The 22,654-nt window shown below is 31.5% G+C and overlaps 2 protein-coding genes and 1 pseudogene across 2 annotated transcripts; all 3 read right to left on the reverse strand.

Moving 5' to 3' along the window:
• Positions 1–9,182: 9,182 nt before the first annotated feature.
• On the reverse strand, positions 9,183–14,066 carry LOC129321504 (LEAF RUST 10 DISEASE-RESISTANCE LOCUS RECEPTOR-LIKE PROTEIN KINASE-like 1.1; annotated as a pseudogene).
• A 4,476-nt stretch (positions 14,067–18,542) lies between these two features.
• Positions 18,543–18,992, reverse strand: LOC129321506 (LEAF RUST 10 DISEASE-RESISTANCE LOCUS RECEPTOR-LIKE PROTEIN KINASE-like 1.2). The gene has a single exon (XM_054967283.1). It carries the CDS (start codon positions 18,990–18,992, stop codon positions 18,543–18,545), a length of 450 nt encoding a protein of 149 aa, XP_054823258.1.
• A 60-nt stretch (positions 18,993–19,052) lies between these two features.
• On the reverse strand, positions 19,053–21,977 carry LOC129321505 (LEAF RUST 10 DISEASE-RESISTANCE LOCUS RECEPTOR-LIKE PROTEIN KINASE-like 1.1). The gene is made up of 4 exons (XM_054967282.1): positions 21,212–21,977; positions 20,765–20,815; positions 20,050–20,310; positions 19,053–19,531 (listed from the first exon to the last, which is right to left on the reverse strand). Exons 1-4 carry the CDS (start codon positions 21,945–21,947, stop codon positions 19,053–19,055), a joined length of 1,527 nt encoding a protein of 508 aa, XP_054823257.1. The 5' UTR covers positions 21,948–21,977.
• Between the last annotated feature and the right edge of the window lie 677 nt (positions 21,978–22,654).

Genomic DNA, 22,654 nt, shown 5'->3' on the forward strand with positions numbered 1-22,654 from the left:
ATTAAGAGTAGCTTTGTCAATTTGATTAAATTATTAGGTTTATTTAATAAAAGGGGCAGCACATGACGCATAGGAGACGCATCACTTTATAGAAGAAGGAACTATGGGCGGCGGGATTATATTGGAGAGGCAACGAACGCGATTTTCTCTTCATCGTCATTCACTTTCAGCTATGGTTTTTCATGCTCTTGTGTTTAGCTGGTGCTGTTTGGTTTTTAATTTTATGAAGAGTTAATTTTTTTGATATGAGCAATCATAAATCATGACCTTAAGTTGTAATTAAAAATTTTTGATATTTATGAAAGATTTTATTTTAATTTACTCTTCTTCTCCCTACCTTTAAATTTTATTATTTAATTGCTATTACTGATTAGAATAGCTTTATTGTATATTTTTTGGGTTATAAATTTTATCTAAAATTTTACTTGTTGTAATTGATTGATATAGCATCATAATAGTAATTTGGCCTGATTTGAGTGATTACTCATATTTTGTTTTTAGTATGGCTAACTTAGAATAGTTATTAAGTTATAAGTTAAGTGAGATTTTAATTAATCTATAATTTAATTTTTTATTTAATTCTTGAATGATAATTTGGTAAATATATAATAAAACAAAAATAATAAAGTTAAATAAAATTAATTTATTTTGTGGATGAAAAAGATTAAGTTAGGGTTATTGAGTTGTAATTGATTGCGTTGTTTATAATTGATAATTTTCTTAGTTAAACTTGCTTTATTTATTTAATTTTAATTTATTTTTTTAAATTAATTTTTCATAAAAAAGGAAAAAGAGATAAAAATACTCACAAAGTAATCAACTAAGGGCACCTAATATCATAAGGGTATAAATACTCATAATGTTACATGAATGAGTGCAAAAATGATCAAATCGTTAACTTTGATTTAACGTCGTTAACTTTGACAGCTAAATGCTGACTTTGCATGCCACATGTCAATCTTTGTTGATGTAGACTAATAATGAAGTAGTCGGTCAAGAATAAAAATACCCATAACGTTATCAAAATTGATGCAAAGGTGATTAATTCATCAAATCTCTTAAATGTTGACTGTTTAGCTGACATCTAAGCAGAAGTTAATTATTTTTTCCTGATGTAAACAAAAAACATTCCCAGATAAAGTTTTATAGATGTTGAACGATCATCATATGAGTACTCATAATGTTACTTTAGTGAGTGCAATAGTGACCAATCCACTAAAATTCATGCTGCATGGTTTCTTTCCATTGTCATGTATCTTGCCTCCTTTCTCTCTCCCTCTCCACTCATTTTTTTTTGTCTACAAAACCTAAGATTCAACATGGTGAGATAGGTTGTACACAATTGAATATCGAGACTGAGCACACCTTCTACGTCGCACTACCTTAAGAACATTGTCACAACCTTAAGCAATTTCATTCATGATAGGTTTAAAATTTTTAAATGATTTTTGCCACTGCTACAAAGAAACAAGCGATTTAATTTGATATTCAGTCAAAATAATATTTTCTCATATCATATTCATACAATGACCGATTAACCTCCAGAGAATTTCATTTGAATTTTTTTTATCCATATCAGTGAAAAATGATCAACTTTTACTTCATGTCAGTTAAATGATTAACATTTAAGAGATTTCATAGATTAGTCACTTTTATGCCAACTCTGGTAATATTATGAGTATTTTTGTCCCTAGCCGACAACTTCGTAGGTATTTTTATCCCTTTATTAGTCCACATCAGCAAAGACTGACATGTGACATGCACAGTCATCATTTAACGGTCAAAGTTAATGGTATTAGGTCAAAGTTAATAATTTGATCACTTTTACACCCACTTATTAACATTATAGGTATTTATATACTTTTCCTTACTTTAGGATACTAGATGCCCCTGGCTAACCACTTTGTAAGTATTTTTGCTCTTTTACCCTAAAAATTCTCCTATTATTTAACTTTTCATAATCCTAATTCAAATACTTAATCTATTGACTCTTAAAGAGATGACCTAAGTTGCGTTCTATTATAAAATCTATTTTTTTATTAATTTTAATACTATTCGACAATAGTGCCAAAATTTTGGCTCTGTTACTAGGGATCAAACCTAGGTTGCCCGCGTGACAGGTGAGAATACTCACCACTATACTATGATGATTTAAGCTTTGATGATTCTGTGGATCTTCTTATTGCATAAACTCTATTGAGTATAATGATCTACTTGACTATATTAATTCTATTGAGGCTATTTGCTCATTTATTTGTGTTGAACCTTCTGATTATGATGATACTTATGATATCATGCATTCAATTGATCGTCTAAATAGCATTGATTTTGTCATCCCTGTGGCCTTTTGTGATAGTGTTGATAATACTAAGAGTCATGTAATTATTAATTATATTATGCATTATGACTCTGACGGTGCTTGTGTGGAGGATTTTATTGTTTTTATTGAGCTTCATAAGCAGGTACCTATGATTAAAAAAATTCCTTTTACTACATTGAGGCCATCTTTAATGGAGATATTGTCATCTGACCTCCAACCAGATAAAGGGAGGGTGCCGATAGCTCCTTTTCCAAAAGCTGACTCTTATTGATGAGAATCTACTTGATTTTATTGGTTGTTTCATATATAGATAGCGCTTGATGTCTCATTTGTATAAACTTTGTTGTGCATCCTTTATTGTGACTTTTGGTTGTTCCCATTCTATTAGGGAAGATTCTCTTAGTGGTTTATGCTTTTAGATGAGCTTAGATAGAAGAAAATTTTGAACAAGTATCTATTCTTAACTAGAGATGAAAATTTTAACTTTAAAAGTATAACATTCTACTTTAATTTTAGAGTTAATTAGAATTAAAAAAAATAGAAAGAATGTTTGAAGATAAAGAAATTAATTAAAAGATTTTTTTTTAGTTTAACATAGAATATAATTTTATATTAAAATGTGTTTTTTTTAAAAAGGGGGTTTTAAGGCTTGTTAACTTAAGTGTTAAGTTATAATAATAATAATAATGAGTAGGAGGGATGTGGCATAAGGTAAACCAAAAAAAATTATATGTTATAATAATAATATTTGAAGAGAGGTGGTGGAAAAGGGAGTATATAATAGTCAAATTTACTTTCCCTTGCTCATTTGTACACAAGAGAAAGAGAGAAAGAGAGAGAGAGATAGAGAGAGAAGGAGAAGGAAAGGAGAAGACAAGGGATTTGAAGGGATTTTGAGGTAAGATTTAATGTTCAAAACTATTCCTATTATCAAAACTCCTTTTATAAATATTTCTCTCCTCGTCTAGAGCTTTCTAATGATAGTAAAATTTTGACAAGTGGAGCGAATTTTAAAGTTTAAACTTAGGGTAAGTATTGGCTTTTAACAACGAAAACTATTAATTAGTAGAGATAAATTAGTACTTAAATTATATCGGTTTAGATTTGTTCTATTCATTGATTTGAGAGTTTAAAATTAAGTTTTTAACTATAAAAATGTGATCTCTATTGTATAGGATGCCTATAGTGATTAAATTATGTTTTTGGGATTTAGATAAGTTAATTTAATTTAATTTTGGATTTTTATCGGAGGGATTTAAATTGGAAGGATATGATTGTAAATTTGAGAAGTTTAGTTGAATTTTATATTTAATTGATAAATTTCAATATATATATTTATATATATATCTAATGGTATTCATATCATTCGATGTCGTAGATTAATCTATTATCGTGGTTGAGAAGTTCCCTACACGTTTAAGTTAGTTATAGCTTGGAGAAGAGGTAACATTAGAATATCCTTTCATATATCGAGATACTGGTTTTTAGTATTGTGTGTGGGTGTGTGTATATATATATATTAATACTTGTGTGATCTTATTGTGAAATGTGACATTTATTTTATGTGATACAAAAGAGGTAATAAGGGTGACTAGTAATATGATTGTTTGTTTGGGATTGATGATTGAATATTATATCGCGTGGTTTGCCTCCACTACATGCATAGTGGTTCGTCTTTTTCTTGTAGTTCTCAATGTCTCTGACATTTTGAGATGATAGGCACCTTCTTTTAAGGAGGGGAGTCCTATTCTGACGATAATGTACCTTTGGCCGGGTATAATCTCAGTTTAGACTCCAGCTAGCGGTAATAGGGGAGTTGGGAGACATAAGGGTGAGGTTGGGAAATGTATCACTATTGTTTTAATTTGACATTGATTTAAAATTTGTTATAAAATTGTGAATATTGCATCTTCTTGTCTTATGTATTGATTGTGAAATGCATATGTATATCTATGGATATGTTTGCAAATTGATTTCAAGAATTATATTGGTATATGTTAGAATAACCAACTGTTACTGAGATTTTTAATCTCACATGTTACTTTTTATCATTTTTAGGTGAGCAATCAAGTGGAGCCATAGGGAAGGCACTGAAGAAGTGAGCTTAGGCTCCCCTCTCTCGGCTTGGCATGTGGTTTTTTTGTTTATTTTATAATTATAATTGTCATGACCTATGGACCCTTATAAATTTTATTTTGGATAATTGTTATAGGTTATTTGACTATAACTACTTAATCTTTTTGTTTGAGTTGGATAACTTTTAAACACGTCAATCTGAACCATGGTTTTTCTATTAGGCTAAGCCCATTTATTTTGGATTGTACATATTAATGGTATAAGAAAAATGTAGGTTGAGTAGAGTTGATTATATCTATAAACTGTTATTGAACCCTGGACTTGCTACAAATTATTTATTGGGCCCCATCTGTCCTAAGTCCAGTGGTGATTGTTAATCTTGATGTTACTTTGTTTAAATAGGTACATTTTTAAGAAAAATATTTATTTATAAAAATAAAAGGGGGAGGTTTTCTTTTGAAAAAAATTTGGCAAAAATTAGGTCTGTTACAAAAAGCTTATAGAGATTTAAATTATTTAGTTATTTCTTCTCCTTTCACTTTTACCTTACATTTTATATTCTATTATTGGATTGATTAGATTATTCTAAATTGAGTTGCATTGATGACAATGTAAGATTTAAGTGTGGGGGAAAGGACTTGTCTTTATTTTGAAAAGTAAAAAAAAAAATTTGGGTGTTTTCTTGCATTTTTTTAAAAATATTTTTAGTCTCTTCTTGGTGTGAAGTTGCAAATTTAAGGCAATTTTAGCTTGGATACATTCAAGCATGATAAATAATTGATCTTGTGTCTTGAATTTAAGTTAAGTGGCAATGAATTTGGTTTCAATGAATTAATATAATAGTCATTAGCTTGTGAGAATTTGGGCCTAATATTATTCTTTTCTTCTGTATATTCTTCCATTACTATTCTTACTCTAAAACTTGTTTTAATTCTTAGTTGAGACTATAATTATATATACTTTGTATGAAGATAATTTAAGCATTCTTTTCTTTAAAACTTCTTAGCCAAATAGCTGTTCCATGCAATTTTATCCCTTGTTAGCCACTTTGAATTTAGACTTTTAAAAAAAAAAATTTAGCCAATTGAAAACATAACCAATAAAATACTTTTCCCCCTTTCATTTTCCTCACTTCACTTTAGATAATGAAAAGCATATCACTAAATTTGTTTGAATGAAAGAATATGTTTGAAGAGAGATTTGGATTATTTTGAAAAAAAAGGGGGGCAAAAAAGGTGAAAGAAAGAAAAAAGAGAATGTAAAAGGCAAAAAGCCAAAAAAAAAAAGAAAAAATCCAAAAAAAAGAAAAGAAAATGAAAAGGCAAAAAAGAAAAGAAAAAGAGCCAAGAAAAAAAGAAGAAGAAGAGAAAAATAAATTTCAAATTAATTTATTTTGTTTCTTTTTTTTATATATTTTATTTAAAAGATGCTTTTTATGCTCCTAAAGTTCATTAGCATTTCTTTTCCCTATTTTTATATCATACCGTTACCTAAACCCCATTATAATCTAAAATAAAGTCTTTTTAGTTCTTACATTGCATATGACATAGATAGTGAAGACTTAGATGAAAAACAAACCTATGATAATAAAGTTTTGATAAGAAAATTTGAGTGAAATACTTACCTATAAACACTTAAGAGTTGAGAGTTAAACACTCCTTTGTAAGGGACTATTGCTTGATTCATTCTTGCCAAATGAAATTGTCATGATACTTATTATTTTGGATATAAGAGAGGTTAATTAGAGTGTTAAAGTTTTAAAGAGCTTTGATTGTTTTTTTTTTATTTTTTACTTCCACATTTCCTTTTCTTAAATTTTAAGATTTAAGTTTTACCGAGAAGCGTAAAAGTCTAAGTGTAGAGCAATTGATAAATGATAATTTTATACATTTTTATTCTTTTAATTTAGAATTTGAAATATTTATTTAAGGCTAATTGAGTTTAATGGGATATTATTTAATGTTATTAGCCAATTTTTAATTTTGAGATTTTAACTAACTAAATCTTGAGTTTTAATGTGTAAATGATATCTTTAATATTTTTACACATTTACTATTTAATTTAATTTTATTTGTGTAGATTTTTTTAATCTAATTTTGAAGATATTGAAGGAGATTATTTTAGATAGAAGAATATAGGTATATTTAAAGATCATATAATTTTTTAATTTCATATAAGCTTTTAACATGTAAGCTTTTGGTAATAAAAATAAGTAAATATTTTAAAAAAATTACCTCATATTAAATTTTTTAATTTTTTTAACAAGTTTCCATTGATAATTTAACAAGTAACTATTTGTAAAATGACAAGTCCCAATACTAGCTTTGAAAATTTCTCTTGATTTTTTATAAGTAAATTTTAATAAAACAACAAGTTCATATAAGCTTTTGATATGTAAGCTTTTAGTAATAAAAACAAGTAAATATTTATAAAAACTACTCCATATTAAATTTGTTTAATAAGTTCCCATTGATAATTTAATAAATAACTATTTATGAAATAACAAGTCCCATCATATTTTAAACTCTGTTTTCACTTTCATGCCAATACTTATCAAGAGCTTAATGGTTACTTATGATTTTATAAATGATTACTTATTAAATTACTAATGAAACTTGTTAAAAAATTTAATATGAACTTGTTTTTATAAATATTTACTTGTTTTTATTGCTAGTAATGACAAGTTTTCTTTTACTTTCATGCCAATACTTATCAAGAGCGTAATAGTTATTTATGATTTTACAAATAGTTACTTGTTAAATTACTAATAGAACTTATCAAAAAATTTAATATGAACTTATTTTTATAAATATTTGCTTATTTTTTATTACCAATAATGACAAGTTTCCCTTGGTAATTTAATAACTAATCATTTATGAAATGACAAATCTCCTTACTAGCATTGAAAATTTCTCTTAATAATTTGATAAATAAATTTTAGTAAAATAAAAAGTTCGCATAAGATTTTGATACACCAATATAAACTTGTTAAATGAATAATGCAAATCTTTATACATATTTTACACTCTTTTTTTTACTTTTCAAGCCAATATTTATCAGGAGCTTAATGGTTATTTGTTATTTTATAAATAATTATTTGTTAAATTACTAATAGGATTTGTTACAAAATTTAATATGCATTGACTTTTATAAATATTTACTTATTTTTATAACCAAAAGCTTACATTTCAAAAGCTTTTGTAAACTTATTATTTAGCTAAAATTTACTTGTTAAATTATCAAGAAAAATTTTTAATGTTAATAATGGGATTTGTTATTTCACAAATAGTTACTTGTTAAATTAACAATAGCGACTTGTTAAAGAAATTTATTGTGGAGTGATTTTTTAAATTTTTACTTGTTTTTATTATCAAAAGCTTACATGTTAAAAGCTTACATAAACTTATTATTTTACAAAATTTACTTATCAAATTATCAAGAGAAATTTTTAAAATTAGTAACAAGACTTGTCATTTTACAAATGGATACTTGTTGAATTATTAATGGGGACTTGTTAAAGAAATTTAATATAGAGTGATTTTTTTAAATGTTTATTTGTCTTTATTACCAAAAGCTCATATGTCAAAAGCTTATATGAATTTTTTATTTCACCAAAATTTCTTATCAAATTGTCATCAAGAGGAATTTTCAAAGTTGATAACGGGATTTATCATTTCATAAATTTTTACTTATTAAATTATCAATAGGGACTTGGTAAAGAAATTTAATATAGAGTGATTTTTTAAATGTTTACTTATTTTTATTACCAAAAACTTATGTGTCAAAAGTTTATATGAACTTGTTATTTGATTAAAACTTACTTATCAAATTATCAAGAGAAATTTTCAAAGCTAAAAATGAGACTTGTCATCTCACAGATATTTATTTGTTACATTGCTAATGGGGAGTTGTCATTCCTAGTAATAACAACGAGTAAGCATTTATAAAAATCAGTGCATATTAAATTTTTTAACAAGTCTCAATTGTAATTTAGCAAGTAGTTATTTGTAAAATGATAAGTAACCATTGGGCTCCTAGTAAATTTTGGCATGCAAAGTGAAAACAAAGTTTTATATATATATATATATATATATAAAGATTTGCATTATATGATTGAAAAGATTTGTTAGCCTAATGGTTAACTATTTTTTTGGTGATCAAGAGGATGTAGTTTCAAACCTCACCTTGGCTACCTAAAAAAAAAATTAATTTGTCTCCCTCGTTGGTCAGGTGATAGGTGCCGAAGCTCTGGTGGCAGTCCAACCACTAGTGTTGGAGATCCAATGACTGGTCTAGTGAGGTGGTCTAGCCACCAGCACCAAAGCTCCGATGGCCAGTGCCAATAAGGAGGTTTTTTAAAAAAAAATTGAGGAGCAGTTTTGTCTTTTCATACTAAAAATTAATTACATTTTAGTCTATTAGCCCTGCTGTGTGAATTCAAATTATTTGGTCCTTCTTGGTAAACAAAATCCTCCAGAGGTCCTTCATTGTGATTTTCCCTAAGTTTATACACCCTACAATTTAAGTCGTCAAATACTTGTAACTAGTTTGTAAAAATTTTAAAAAATAATTAAATGTAGTTTGTATCATTAAAATGGTAATGATATACAAACTACTTAAAAAAGATTTGGCTAACTTGTTTTTGTAAGTAAAAAGATGAATAACTATTATACAATAATATAATTGGTATGAATTGGGAGTTACCCAAGTAAATCTGATTGTTATTATAATCAATTTAATTCAAATATAATCAACTTAATATCAAAATATAATTATCTCTTACAAATAGAACTTACCTGTGAACTTTTCATTTATATCTACACTCTCAACCTTTGTCGTAACTAAGATCGTTAATAAGTGATTATTTAGCATTCCCCAAAAGTTATAGCTGATTCACTATGCCATTTATCAATCACAGCTATAGGTGAAGGCAATGACTTCATACTTTTCACCAAATCAATCTACGTGAGGATGGTAATGATGGATCTATAAAACCACTATGTGATATACCAATAGCTCCATCAACATCCACTTCTTCTATATGATTAAAGTCCTTATTCCCACTCTCAATTCTCCTTAAAATCTCCAAAACCTCATCCATAGAAGGTCTTAATTCCTTTTCCTTTTGTAGATATTGAAAAGCCAACTCTGCCACTGAAACTATCATCCTCCTCACCTCATTATCTGACTCAAAACTAAGGGAAGGATCCACCAGCTCCCTAAATGAGCTTTTCTGAATCTTCTTTATGGCTAGATTTGCTAGATTTATCTCACCTCTAGGCCTATGCATATTAACTACTGACATTGATGATATCAACTTAATAAGCACAATCCCAAAACTATACACATCACTTTTTCTTGTAAGCTGATAGCATAAGTGATAGTCTGGGTCAACATAACCAAGTGTTCCTTGTGGAGCTGTGGAAACATGGGTGACATCATCAGGAAACAAGCTTGAAAGCCCAAAATCTGCAACCTTGACTTAGTAGTTGTTGTCAAGGAGGATATTGTTAATTTTGACATCCCGATGAATGATATCGGACGCATGGAGAAAAGCCAATGCAATTACATTTATATAGTAATCTTGATTCTTCTAGGCCAGGGTAGTAAACCATGACTTGCTAGTTCACCATGGAGATGACAAGAAACTGTTTTGTTTGGTGTGTATTCATACACAAGGAGGAGTTGACAGCTATGGTGTGAAGTGCAACCATAAAGATATACAAGATTTGGATGGCACAAACGAGTTAGCATCTCAATTTCATTCATGAATTGTTCTACTTTTCGATAGTTGTGCTCATATGGGTGCTTAACTGCAACTTCCTGTCCATCTCCAAGTCTTCCTGGTTTATTAAAATCAAAAACCTCAAGTTATGAACTAGTGGAAGACATATGACATGATAATTTGAATTCGTTTATTCTATGTTGAATCTCTATTTTAATGTACCAAGTGGAGTGGAATTGTGTTTATAATAATACCCTTGTCTATTATAAATAACTCTCTACACAAAACACATATTTCTCATGCTTCTCCCCTAAGAGAAATAGATAATCTGGCAAGGAAATCAAAGGAACCCCTATCTTCTTAAAAGACAAGTTAATAGATAATCTGTATGTTTTAGAAGAAAGAGCATTATCATAAGTGAACTACCATAGTAAACCGAGCCAAAGCCTCCATTCCTCAATTCTCTTGAATGATCAAAATTATTCGTTGCTTACTCAAGCTCCTCGCAAGAGAAAAGGAGTACCCCTAAGTAGGTTCTTCTACCTTCTACATGGGAGTATGGATCAATTGCATTATTTCTTGTCAATTGCAATTGGACGTCTGAAGATGGACATTTTCGTTTGTAATGCCGCCTTAATAGCCACCAACTTATCAAAATTCCTAAAAGTCCGATAAGTAAACCTGCAAGAGTAGAGCTACCACTTTTAATACGATAGTGTTTAAAATCAAGAACAAGCAATGAATTTAGATTAGAAGTTGCAAAACTGAAGTTAGAATAAACTGAGATTTGCAAAAAAAAAGTTAGGATAAAAGTTAATAACTGTAATGTGAGTTATATTTGGATTAGAACACAACATATTCACATCAGAAAACAACAAAAAAAAGGATCAAGACCAAAATATTTTAATGATAGAAATTAGCTAGGATGAATTTCCCTAAAACATAATCGGAAGATAAGAGAATTGGATAGAAAATAAGATAATGATCAAATTTGAAGACTAATAGTTGAAAAAGAATAAAAACATTGCATGCATTACCTAGCCCAAGTGCCAGTGCCAGTTTCCAAATCTTCCTCCCGTCAATCAAAAGAAGAAAATAGTTTGAGGCAAACACTATAACAATCATAAAGTATAAGACTAAATTAGTTGAGAGCCAAAACTTGAAGATGTATTTGGGATGAGTTAGGCTGGGAAGGTAAGGGAGTTCAAGGAGCATGTGGAGGGCAAAAAATTTTAATTTCAGATTCAACCATTTCTAAGTAAAAAATATATCAAATATATAATGAAGCTAGCAAGAAAGGTCAGCTTTTTCCATAGATTATCAGGAAAATACTTCAATTCAGAAGCAATTACATAAAGCCACAAATGAGTACAAACATGTTAAGGACTTTATTAAATCATCAGTGAACAATTTCACATATCCTCAAAAAATTAGTAGGTAAAGTCTCAAAATTCATAAAGAACCCATCATTTTGGAATAACACGCATAAGGATTGTTCTTGGAGTATACCTTTGATGCAGTAAAAGTTGTTGTTACGGTCAAGTCGACACTGGCCTCCTTCGTGGCTGTCACAAGCATCAGATAATCGTACCTCAAGAACTATTTGAGCAGATACGAATGATTGAAGGTCTATGCTATCAGGCAGGTCTTTTTTTTTTTGGAAGCACAAGAGTTGAGCACGCTGAGAAATAGCTTTCTTGGTCATGATTAAGATCATCGAGTTTGCTTTGATAATAGATATCAAAGGTAGCACAGCAATGTTTAATAAAACAGGTGGGGGGGGGGGGCTAACATTGAGGTGGTGGTGGCATTTAAACAATGTTATGTTGTATTTGACATCAAAAGAAATCAAAGGTGAGTTTGCAGCAATTGTGATATTATGGTTGAAGGCTTCACAAGAATCATTGGATCACAAGCGATCGTGTAGATCTGGATCAAAAACTGTAATGATAGGTGGCTGTGGAGTGACGCCAGTAAGCACCAAGAATGGTCTTTGATTCTTCTTCTCTAGTTCAATCATTTTATTTGAATCTGGATTTGGATCATCACAGTTATGTACCATCATTAAGCCACAGTCTGGCCTTTCAACTTTGGTTAAAGGGAACTGGATGCTCCCAAGTTCTCCATAGTGAAATGATGCAGGACACTCACCATAGCTCACGTATCCATACCTAGCTGATAAAAGGAGGAGGAGAGAAATCAAGAGGAAATGAAACTCAAAAACTAGAGCCATAATCCCCCACTTCTTGAACAAAACACTAATAATGATTTAGTTTGGATTTATCATGTTTCCACTTATATAACCTACTGTTCCTACTTGAACCACTTGATACGCAAGTTGACTTGGAAGATGGGATGGGGAGACTTAGAGAAAGAGACGTGAAAGAAAAGTCAGGGGTATCTAGGGGAGTTATTAGGGTCTTGTTGAATGTTATGTTGATCGTTCTAGCAAAGAAGCTCAGAAAAAATTTCCATCTCAAGTTGGCCTGTTGTGTCCTGGACTGTTCAAAGTTTTCATAATAATTTGAAGCTTTCTATTCTAGCAATCAAATTCAAAATGAAACATTTTCCCGTCCTTCATATATGACTCTGCCAAACCGACCATTGGATTGGACGACAAAGATATTGCCTTTGGAAAGGGGAAATACTGGATTCAGTGCGTACGTCTGGCAAGATGGAAGTAAAGGTGATTATTGTGCTTGCACGTCCTTATCTGACTCCAAAAAATCAGCTAAAAGAACCATACTAAATAATAGACATATGAAGAAAGAGGAGAAACAAAACAGAGAACTAAAGATAAAGAAATTGGTGACACCAGAGTAAAGAGATTAGCTAATGCTAAAACTTCATTGCCCTATTCTATCAAGGATAGTAGTACATGTAATCTCAGGAGTAACGTTAAAATAAACTAAATTATTGTTAATGATATTTTGAAGTTGAATCCGAAAATTCAACAATCAAATTATCAACTGAGGAAGAAAGAATTTATTGGTCGGAATAAAACACATGGAAATGATATTCACATGAGTAGGTTCTATTGAACCAGGAGGAAGAGAATCTAAGTTGAACTTGAATCCCACCATTCATCTCCTCATTATCACAGTCGATATACCTATACATTCCATGTCTGCGCTCCATGTCACAAAACTGCTTATATTTAAACCGATCAAGCCAAACCTAGTTCTTCAATATCGGATTCAAGTTAAGAAGGCCGAGAATCGAATTTCAAGTCCAAACCACATCACAAAACTCACGTAACCAAACAAGACGCAGTTTTGTTAAATTTAGTTTGCCTACAAATCACGTTACAGGAAAAGGACCTACTTTTGGAGTTCAACATCATGCAGGAGAAATGTATAAAAATTTAAAAAAAAATTAATAATTTAAAATATTAGCCTTAAATTTCAACCTAATTTTAATATTTATAATTTTATTTTTAAAATTTAAAAATTAATATTTTAAATTATTAAAATTATGAGAATTGAATTAAAAAGTTAAAATTTAGATACTGAATTATATCCGAGTAAAATTATTAGAATTGAATTTCAATAAATTAAAATCTAAGGATTAGATTATAATTTAATAAAATTATAAAATTTAATGATTAATTTTTTCAATATCTTATCAGGGAGCTTCACCTGCAAAATTTCCCACTCTCCCTCACTCACTGTGTTCCGCGACGCACAAGAGGAAGAAGACGAAGGTTCCCTGATTCAGATTCACGTGGGTGTGTGTGGAGCTAGGCAATTCAATTGCCATTTTGAATTGGGCCGTGGCCCACCAACACCATTCCTATGCCCTTTTTTCTTTTTATTTTATAAAGCCCTTTTTTCTTCTTTATATGTAACATAATATCTTATATCATATTATATGTGTATTTATATAATAAAATTTCAATCATTCAACAATTTTTTTCTCAAATCCTTAAAATTTAATCCCTTTTGAGAAAATTATCTCCACTCAAATAATATCATATAACTTTCAACTACTATGAAATAATTTCTTTAAATTCAAATCAATACTGATTAATATTTACTATTTTTAATTTTGTATTCATGTTCTATAAAATAATAATTTGATGCTTTAAAATTATAATTAATATTAATTTATTTTGGTCGGGATTTTTTTCAAATTCATGTTCTATTTCATTAAATTACAATCTTATGTGCCTCTATATCTCAAACAATATAATTTAATTACTCTAAATCGCAATTTACTTGCTAATTCATATCCTAATATTAATCAAATTATAGAAGCGAAAATTGGGATGTTACATGCATCCTACATTAGATATTTTGCCCCTGGCTTTCTTGCATTAAATTTTAACAAAGAGTTGGTCACATTAAAGAGTTACATGGAAAACAAAACAAAAGAATAATAACAGAGATAATATATTAAACTTAAATTTCATTTTCCACATGCTAAATATGAACCGTAAATATTATCAATTTATCTATTCTGAAGAAAGAAGGAAGGAGTGAATTTCTTGACAAAAAACTGAGCAGCTATATTTACACTATAATGATATTGGGATAGGCCCTAAAAAGGTTTGGGCTGGAGGTGTAAGATGGGCCTAGAAGATAATTAAGGGTTTTGAAGATGGCTACATAAGCTGATGGGATACAAAGAGAAGGGTGTAGATGTGAGATGGGACTTAGAAGATAATTAAGGGTTTTGAAGATGGCTACATAAGCTTATGGGATACAAAGAGAAGGGTGTAGATGTGAGATAGGCCTAGAAGATAATTAAGGGTTTTGAAGATGGCTACATAAGCTAATGGATACAAAGAGAAGGGTATAGATGAATTTGGTGACTCCGTCTGGCGTCTTCTTCCTTTTTGGCCATAGTTTATGTGACCATGGAATTTCTTCTCTTCTACAACTTCTTATATTCCTTTAGTGGTTTCGTGGCTGCCCCTCCTATATTTCTTGTTTTTATTATTCCATAGTTTATATTTTCCATGTATTCTGGCTGGAATTTACATTAAACAAAGATCAATTATGTTTTTTATAATTTGAGTTCATGACAAATGGTACTTTCATTGAGAGGATCTCCTACTACTATAATGGACAGTCTTTCTTTAGTTGCAAAGTTTGAAAATAAGCTTTTTATGGAAATCGAATTAGAGGTTTCGCTAATTGTGAAATTGATGAAACATTGGCAAGCTATAATGGATTCTGGGTTGGATCGACTAGAGGCCTCTGTTCTTAGGGTGTTGCAATCTTTTGATTCTCTATTATAGAATATGGAGTAGTACCCTTAGTAATCTGCCATTAGAACTTCAGAGTTTGACATATTTGCAATGAAGCTCAATATTCAATGTGCTATTCGGCAATTTGATAAACCTCTTCCTAAATTACAGTTGCCTTCTTAGCTTCTCATCATGGATTACAAATCCGATGAGGTAGTAATTATTGATGATTACAAGGTGTCCAAGTCTATTGATAATGGAATTATCGATACTATTTTAAAGGAACTTACTCCTATTGAGTCGACCTTTAAGTCCTCAATGATTTCTTTAGTCCATAACACTATAGCTACCATTAGTGTATACTCACATCAACCACTTATGCAAGACACTGTGTGAAAGGTAGAACTAAGGGACACTCAAAATCAACTTCAAATGAGGACCTCTTCAATTTTAGATTGGGTTAGCTTCATCTACCGCAATGAAGCCCGACTCATCTTACCTAGCTTTGTGCCCCCTCGACTAACCTAGTAGAGATTTGTTGGCCGTGATTCTAATAAGCTTCAAGTATTTGATCCTGGCATCAGTCGTCTTTAGAATTACATGTTGTTCGATGACTTTCTCAGTGGCTCTCTACTTTGTTCAAATTTAAAAGCCTCCTTATTTTTCCAATGGAAAGTTGAATAGTCTTTTATAGGATTTATGGATATTGCCACTTCTATCAGTAATGTGAGGAATAAAGCTATGAATAATGACATCATTGACAGGGGCCCATTGGCGATCCAATGCAAGGTTCTTGAGGTGGCATCCCTGTAACCATTTTATCTCCTTCCATTTCATTCGATAATTAGTCAGTTAAAAGTTAATAGTTTAAATGTTATCTTCATATTTGATCCTGGTGCTGTTATTACATTATATACCAATTCACTCTTGATTGGGATTGTAATGGAGAACATGTTTGAGACTTTTAATGGCTTCAGTGTTGCAATTGATGTTACTCTGATGCAACTCAATTACAATTTAATGTTACTATTTTGTTGCTTACACTCTCAAATAGTTGTTGGTGAGTTTTGTGAATTTGTGCCAAGTTGGCTTCACCTTCAAGATCATGTACAATGGGACCTATATGGTTACTCTGCATATGTAAGTTTTCCTTTTGCCAACATCTCCTCTTTTTCCTTGCACCAACTTGCTAGAAAATATGTAAATCATTGCCAAATTTGCGTGAAATCATTTTTCACTACTACCTATGTTGCTTATTTGGTGTGGTTCAATTTATGGCGCATTTGGTCTACACTAAAAGCCTTTTGCCTTCTGCATAATTTCTTTGTTACTTGGGAACTAGTGCTTCCCTAACCCATGACAACTATGTCTCTTCACCCTATTGTGAGTATCAACATATTAAATCAAAGACTAATGGGGTTTTATTCTCAAATTTTCAAGAAGCATGCAATGATCTTGCTTAGTTATCCTCCCATTTTTTATGATGTTTATGGTGTCTCCATTGCTCATTTTTAAATGCTTTTTTCATTTTTGCGAGTGCTACACATTTGTCTTTGGTCTTTCACCAACTTGCTTCTAACAATGGCATAATTCCCTGTATATCCATTTCTATTATTTGGATCAACTGGAAAAGTTGCTATGATAAAAAGAGGTGTTCTCTTGAGAATCTTGGTTTTTTGTTAGGACTCTTTTTACTAATTTATGTAACTATCATGAAACACATTAACTCAAGGCCACATGGATGCTCTAGTTTATCTCTGTTATCAAATAAGAGAGTGGCTCAAATATCTTATGCTGCAATTAGTTGTTTGCAATGGGTCATCCAGTTTGTTCAATACTATCATGATAAAAATTATTCTGCACTAAATCATATTGAAATGCTCCCTCCTCATATGATCTTTTCTTGTTATTATTTTGCTTGATCAATATGCCATTTTCCCGTTAAGCTCCCCAACACAAGTTCCAAGGTTTGGAGAGGATTTAATGTTTTGTATGCTTACAATAATGGAAAACAAATTGTATATGAGGATGAATCAACTTATCTAATGAAGACAGTGTCTCTAACAATTCATTTATCAAGGGGAAAATGTTGTTGGTGCCATTAGACTTACTTGTAGCTTTACTAATGTTGGATATTATAAATGATACCTACATGACATGTGGTATCCCTGGTATAGCTTTAGGTTCTTTCCATACAAATGGCAATACTACAATTGATGCCTAACTCTAAACTAGACGTTCACTATTTTTTATTATGGTTGATACCGTACCTTTTGGACTTCTCCAAGATGGAGCTTCGTCATATATTCAACACCAAGTTTTTTGGATTTATTATTTCTATATTGGATGGAATGGCTTGGACCCACCAATAAACCCCTATTTGGATGTTTTCATGCTATTTTTGACCTTGAAGGCAAGGTCAATTTCAAGGGGAGGGAAATGTAATGATATTGGGATGAGCTACAGGAAGGTTTGGGCTGGAGGTATGAGATGGGCTTAGAAGATGATTAAGGGTTTTAAAGATGGCTACATAAGCTAATGGGTTACAAAAAGAAGGGTGTGGATGAATTTGATGACTCTCTCTTTGGTGTCTTCTTCCTTTCTGGCCATAGTCTCTGTGATCATGAAATTTCTTCTCTTCTACAACTTCTTATATTCCTTTAGTAGTTTTGTGGTTGCCCGTCCCATATTTCTTGTTTCTATTATTCCATAGTTTATATTTTCCATGTATTCTGGCTAGAATTTACATTAAACAAAGATCAATTGTGTTTTTTATAATTTGAGTTCATGACATACACAAAACAAAAGAAAACGTTGTGCCTATAACATAAATTTGTGCTCCTTCCGATTTAAAATATAAAATTCTTTTAACTATTTCATCAAAATTAAGAAAATTAGTTAAAGGTAGCTTATATTACTAAAAGGATTATAATTTACAAACTATTTATAGAAAGATGTGGTGTTAATTGTCTCTGTCAATGAAAAGATAACTATTATATATAATATAATCGAAATGAATTGGGAGTCACTAAAGTAAACCTATTAACTCATAATAATCTGATGGTTATTACAATTAAATTAATTCAAATATAATTAACTTGATATCTTAATGTAATTATCTCTTACAAATAGAACTTTGAATTTTTCATATATATATATATATATATCTACACCCTCAACCTTTATTGTCATCACTTAGATCATTAATAAATAATCATGATAAGTGATTATTAAGCACTTCCAAAAGTTATAGTTGATTCACCATGCCATTTGTTGATCACAGCTATAGGTGAAGGCAATGACTTCATACTTTTCAACAATCTAGTCTCATCACAATTCGGAGAAGGTGGTGATGATAGATCTATAGGACTACTATATGATATATCAACAGCACCATCAATATCCACTTCTTCTATATGATTAAGCTCCTCATTTCCACTTTCAATTCTCCTTAAAATCTCCAAAACCTCATCCATAGAGGGTCTCAAATCCTTTTCCTTTTGTAGACACTGAAAAGCTAACTTTGCCACTAAAACAATCATCCTCCTCACCTCATTATCTAACTCAAAACCAAGAGAAGGATCCACCAACTCGCCCAATGCACTTTTTTGAATCTTTGTTATGGCTAGATTTGCTAGATTTATTTCATCTCTAGGCCTATTCATATCAACTGCTGGCATTGATGATAGCAGCTCAATAAGCACGACCCCAAAACTATACACATCACTTTTGCTTGTAAGTTAGTAGCATAAGTGATAGTCTGGGTCAACATAACCAGGTGTCCCTTGTGGAGTTGTGGAAACATGGGTGACATCATCTGGAAACAATCTTGAAAGCCCAAAATCTGCAACCTTAACGGAGAATTTATTGTCAAGGAGGATATTGTTAGTTTTGACATCCCGATGAATGGTATCGGAAGCATGGAGAAAAGCCAATGCAGTTGCAGTTTCTCTAGCAATTTTGATTCTTACAGGCCATGGTAGTAAACCACAGTTTTCTGGTTCACCATGGAGATGATAGGAAACTGTTTTGTTTGGAATGTACTCATACACTAGGAGGAGTTCACGACTATGGCATGAAGTGCAGCCATATAGGGACACAAGGTTTGGATGGTGCAAGCGTGTTAGCATCTCAATTTCATTCATGAACTGTTCAACTCGTCGATAGTTGTGGTCATACAGGCGCTTAACTGCAACTTCACGTCCATCTTGAAGTTTTCCTAATTATGTAAAACCAAAGCACCAGTTATGGACAAAAGGGAAGATGTTTCATAAATGACTTGATTATTAGCATCACATTCATTTAATTGCATCTTTGCCTTTTGGTGCAGAGGAATGCACATTGATTTAATGGGCAAAAGGAAGATTCAACTTGAATTAATAAGTAGATATATACTTAATAGTAGTACCCTCAGCTTTTATAAATCATTATATGATATGTATCTAATATTCCTGTGCCCTAAAGTAATATATTAAGCACATAAATAGCTTTGCATAAGTGATTACCAAGAACGTTATTTTTCATGCAAGCTTCTCTTCTGAGAAGGAACCATAGAGAATATCTAAAAAACAGTTTAAGATTTCTCTTTCCTCATCCAATTCCTATATGATCTCTCGTCCTAGCTCACTCCTCTAAGATGATATAGCTAAGAAATCAAAAGAACCCTCCCTTCCCAAAAGAAGACAAGTTAATAATCCATTTGTTTTAAAAGAAAGAGCATTATCGTGAGGGAATTACCGTAGTAAACAGAGCCAAAGCCTCCAATTCCCAATTCTCTTGAACGATCAAAGTTATTTGTTGCTTTCTTAAGCTCCTCATAAGAGAAGAGGGGTACACCCAAGTAGATTCTACCACTTTCTGAGTCTGCATTAGAGTATGGATCAATTGTATTGTTTCTTATTGATTGCAATTGCACGTTTGAAGATGGATGCTTTTGTTTGTAATACTGTCGAAGCCGCAGCCAAATTATCAAAATGCCTAAAAGCCCAAGAAATAGACCTACAAAAGTGGACTTCCCACTTTTAATATGATAATTCTTAAATTCAATCATAGTTAACAAAGAGAGGAAGCAACTTGTTAGCTGTTAAGTTGATATTCATGAACCAAAGGGATGGTGAACCAACTGTAGTTTACACGAGAAACTCTAATTCAATTTCTTTTGAAAAAAAAAGAGGGGAAGAAAAGCAAATATAATACAGCAGAAGAAGAAAATATACGAATCAGAAAACAACTAACAAAAGAGATCAAGGTGGAAATATTTTAATGATAGAAGCTAACTAGGTAGGATGAAATTCTCTGAAACATAGATAGAAGGCTGACTTTGAATTGGAAAAAGAGTGGGACCATAGAGTCTCAAATACAAAATTAGAAAGAGGACTAGGTACAACATTAGAGAATGATTGAACTTGAAGGCTAATAGCTAAAAACGAATAAAAAATATTATGTATGTTACCTAGCGCAAGTCCCAGTGCCAGCTTCCAAAACTTACTCGGATCAGGCGGAGCTGCAATAAAAAGAAGGAACAATTTAAAGTATCACAAAAAAAAAAAAAAAAATCATAACAGTATTAAGACTAAATTGGTGTAGAGCCAAAACTTTAAGATGTTTTATTGGGAGTGAGGTGGGGAAGGGAAGAAGTCAAGAGGAGCAGTCCAAGGAAATAGAATATCAAAAATATAATGAACTTGGCAAGAAAGGTCAACTTCTACCATATATAGATAACAAAGAAAATCACTTAAATTGGGAAATTGGTACAACCATGTCTAGGACAAATATTATGTATGGTAGTGTGTGACAATTTCACTTAGCCTCAGAAAATTAGGCCACATGAACGTCTCAAAAGTCATTAAGAGCCCTTCAAGTAGAAAGAATGTATACAAGGGTTGTTCTGGGAGTATACCTTTGTCGCAAGAAAACTTATTGTTACTGTCAAGTTTACACCGGCCTCCTTCGTGGTTGTAACACTTGTCACAATCATCAGATAATCGTGTATCCAGATTCATTTGAGCAGATAAGAATGATTGAAGGTCTTTGCTATCAGGCAGGTCTTTTCTAGGAAGCACAAGAGTTGAACATGCTGAGAAATGGCTTTCTTGGTCAGGTCGAAGATCATAGAGTTGGTTGTAATGATAGATATGAAAGCCTGCACAGGTATGTTTAATGAAACCACTGGGGGCGCTGATATTGAGATCGGGGTTGCATTTAAACAGGGTTATGTTGAATTTAATGTCCAAAGAAATCAAAGGGGAGCTTGCAAGAATTGAGATATTGTTGTTGAAGGCTTCACAAGAACCCTGGGATTGCAAACGATGGTGTAGATCTTGGTCAAAAACCGTAATCACATTTTGCTGCGGAAAGACACCGTTAAGAATCAGGAATGGTCTTCCATTCTTCTCTAGTTGAATCGTTTTATTTGAATATGGATTTGGATCATCACAGTCATGTACCAGCAATAAGCCACAGTCCGGAAATTCTGCCGTGGTGAGAGGGAACTGGATTCTCCTAAGTTTTCCGCAATCAAACGATAGAGGACATTTGCCATGGCTCGCATATCCATGCTTAGCTGAAAGAAGAAAAAGGTGAGAAATCAAGAGGAAACGAAACTCAAAAACCAAAGCCATAATCCCCCACTTCATGAGCAAAACACTAACAGACTCCAACAAAAGACTCATTCTCTAATAATAATTTAGTTTGGACAATAGTGTTTCCACCTTCTCCCTCATTATATAATCAACAGGTCCTACTTGAACCGCTGGATACGCAAGTTGACTTGGAAGATGACAAGGGAATACTTGGTGAAATAGACCTGAAAGAAAAATAAGAGGTAGCTTCTAGCTAGGGGAGTCAATAGGGACTTGTTGAATGTTAAGTCGATCGTTCTAGCAAAGAAGCCCAGACAAAATTTCCATCTCAAGTTGGCCTATTGAGTCTTGAACCCTTCAAAGTTTTCGTACTATTTTTTAAGCTTTTCTGTTCAAGCAATCAAATTCAACCTACATAACTTTGCCAAACCGACCATTGATTGGATTGGAAGACAAAGATATTGCCTTTGGAAAGTGGGAATACCAGTCTCAATAGTGCGTCTGGTATTGAAGATGGAAGTAAAGGAAAGGTGATTATTGTGCTTGCACGTCCTTATCTAGCTCCAAAAAATTAGCTGAAAGGACCACACTAAATAGACATATGAAGAAAGAGGAGAAACAAAACAGAGAACTAAAGATAAAGAAATTGGTGACACCAAAACATATGTCATCTCCTCATCACCACAGTCCATCTACCTATACATTGCATGTCTGCATATCACAAAACTGCTTATATTTAAAGCCATCAAGCCAAACCTAGT

This window comes from Prosopis cineraria, unplaced genomic scaffold, assembly GCF_029017545.1.
Source record: "Prosopis cineraria cultivar Desert tree isolate PC_DT_omini unplaced genomic scaffold, ASM2901754v1 PC10, whole genome shotgun sequence".
Taxonomy (NCBI): domain Eukaryota; kingdom Viridiplantae; phylum Streptophyta; class Magnoliopsida; order Fabales; family Fabaceae; genus Prosopis; species Prosopis cineraria.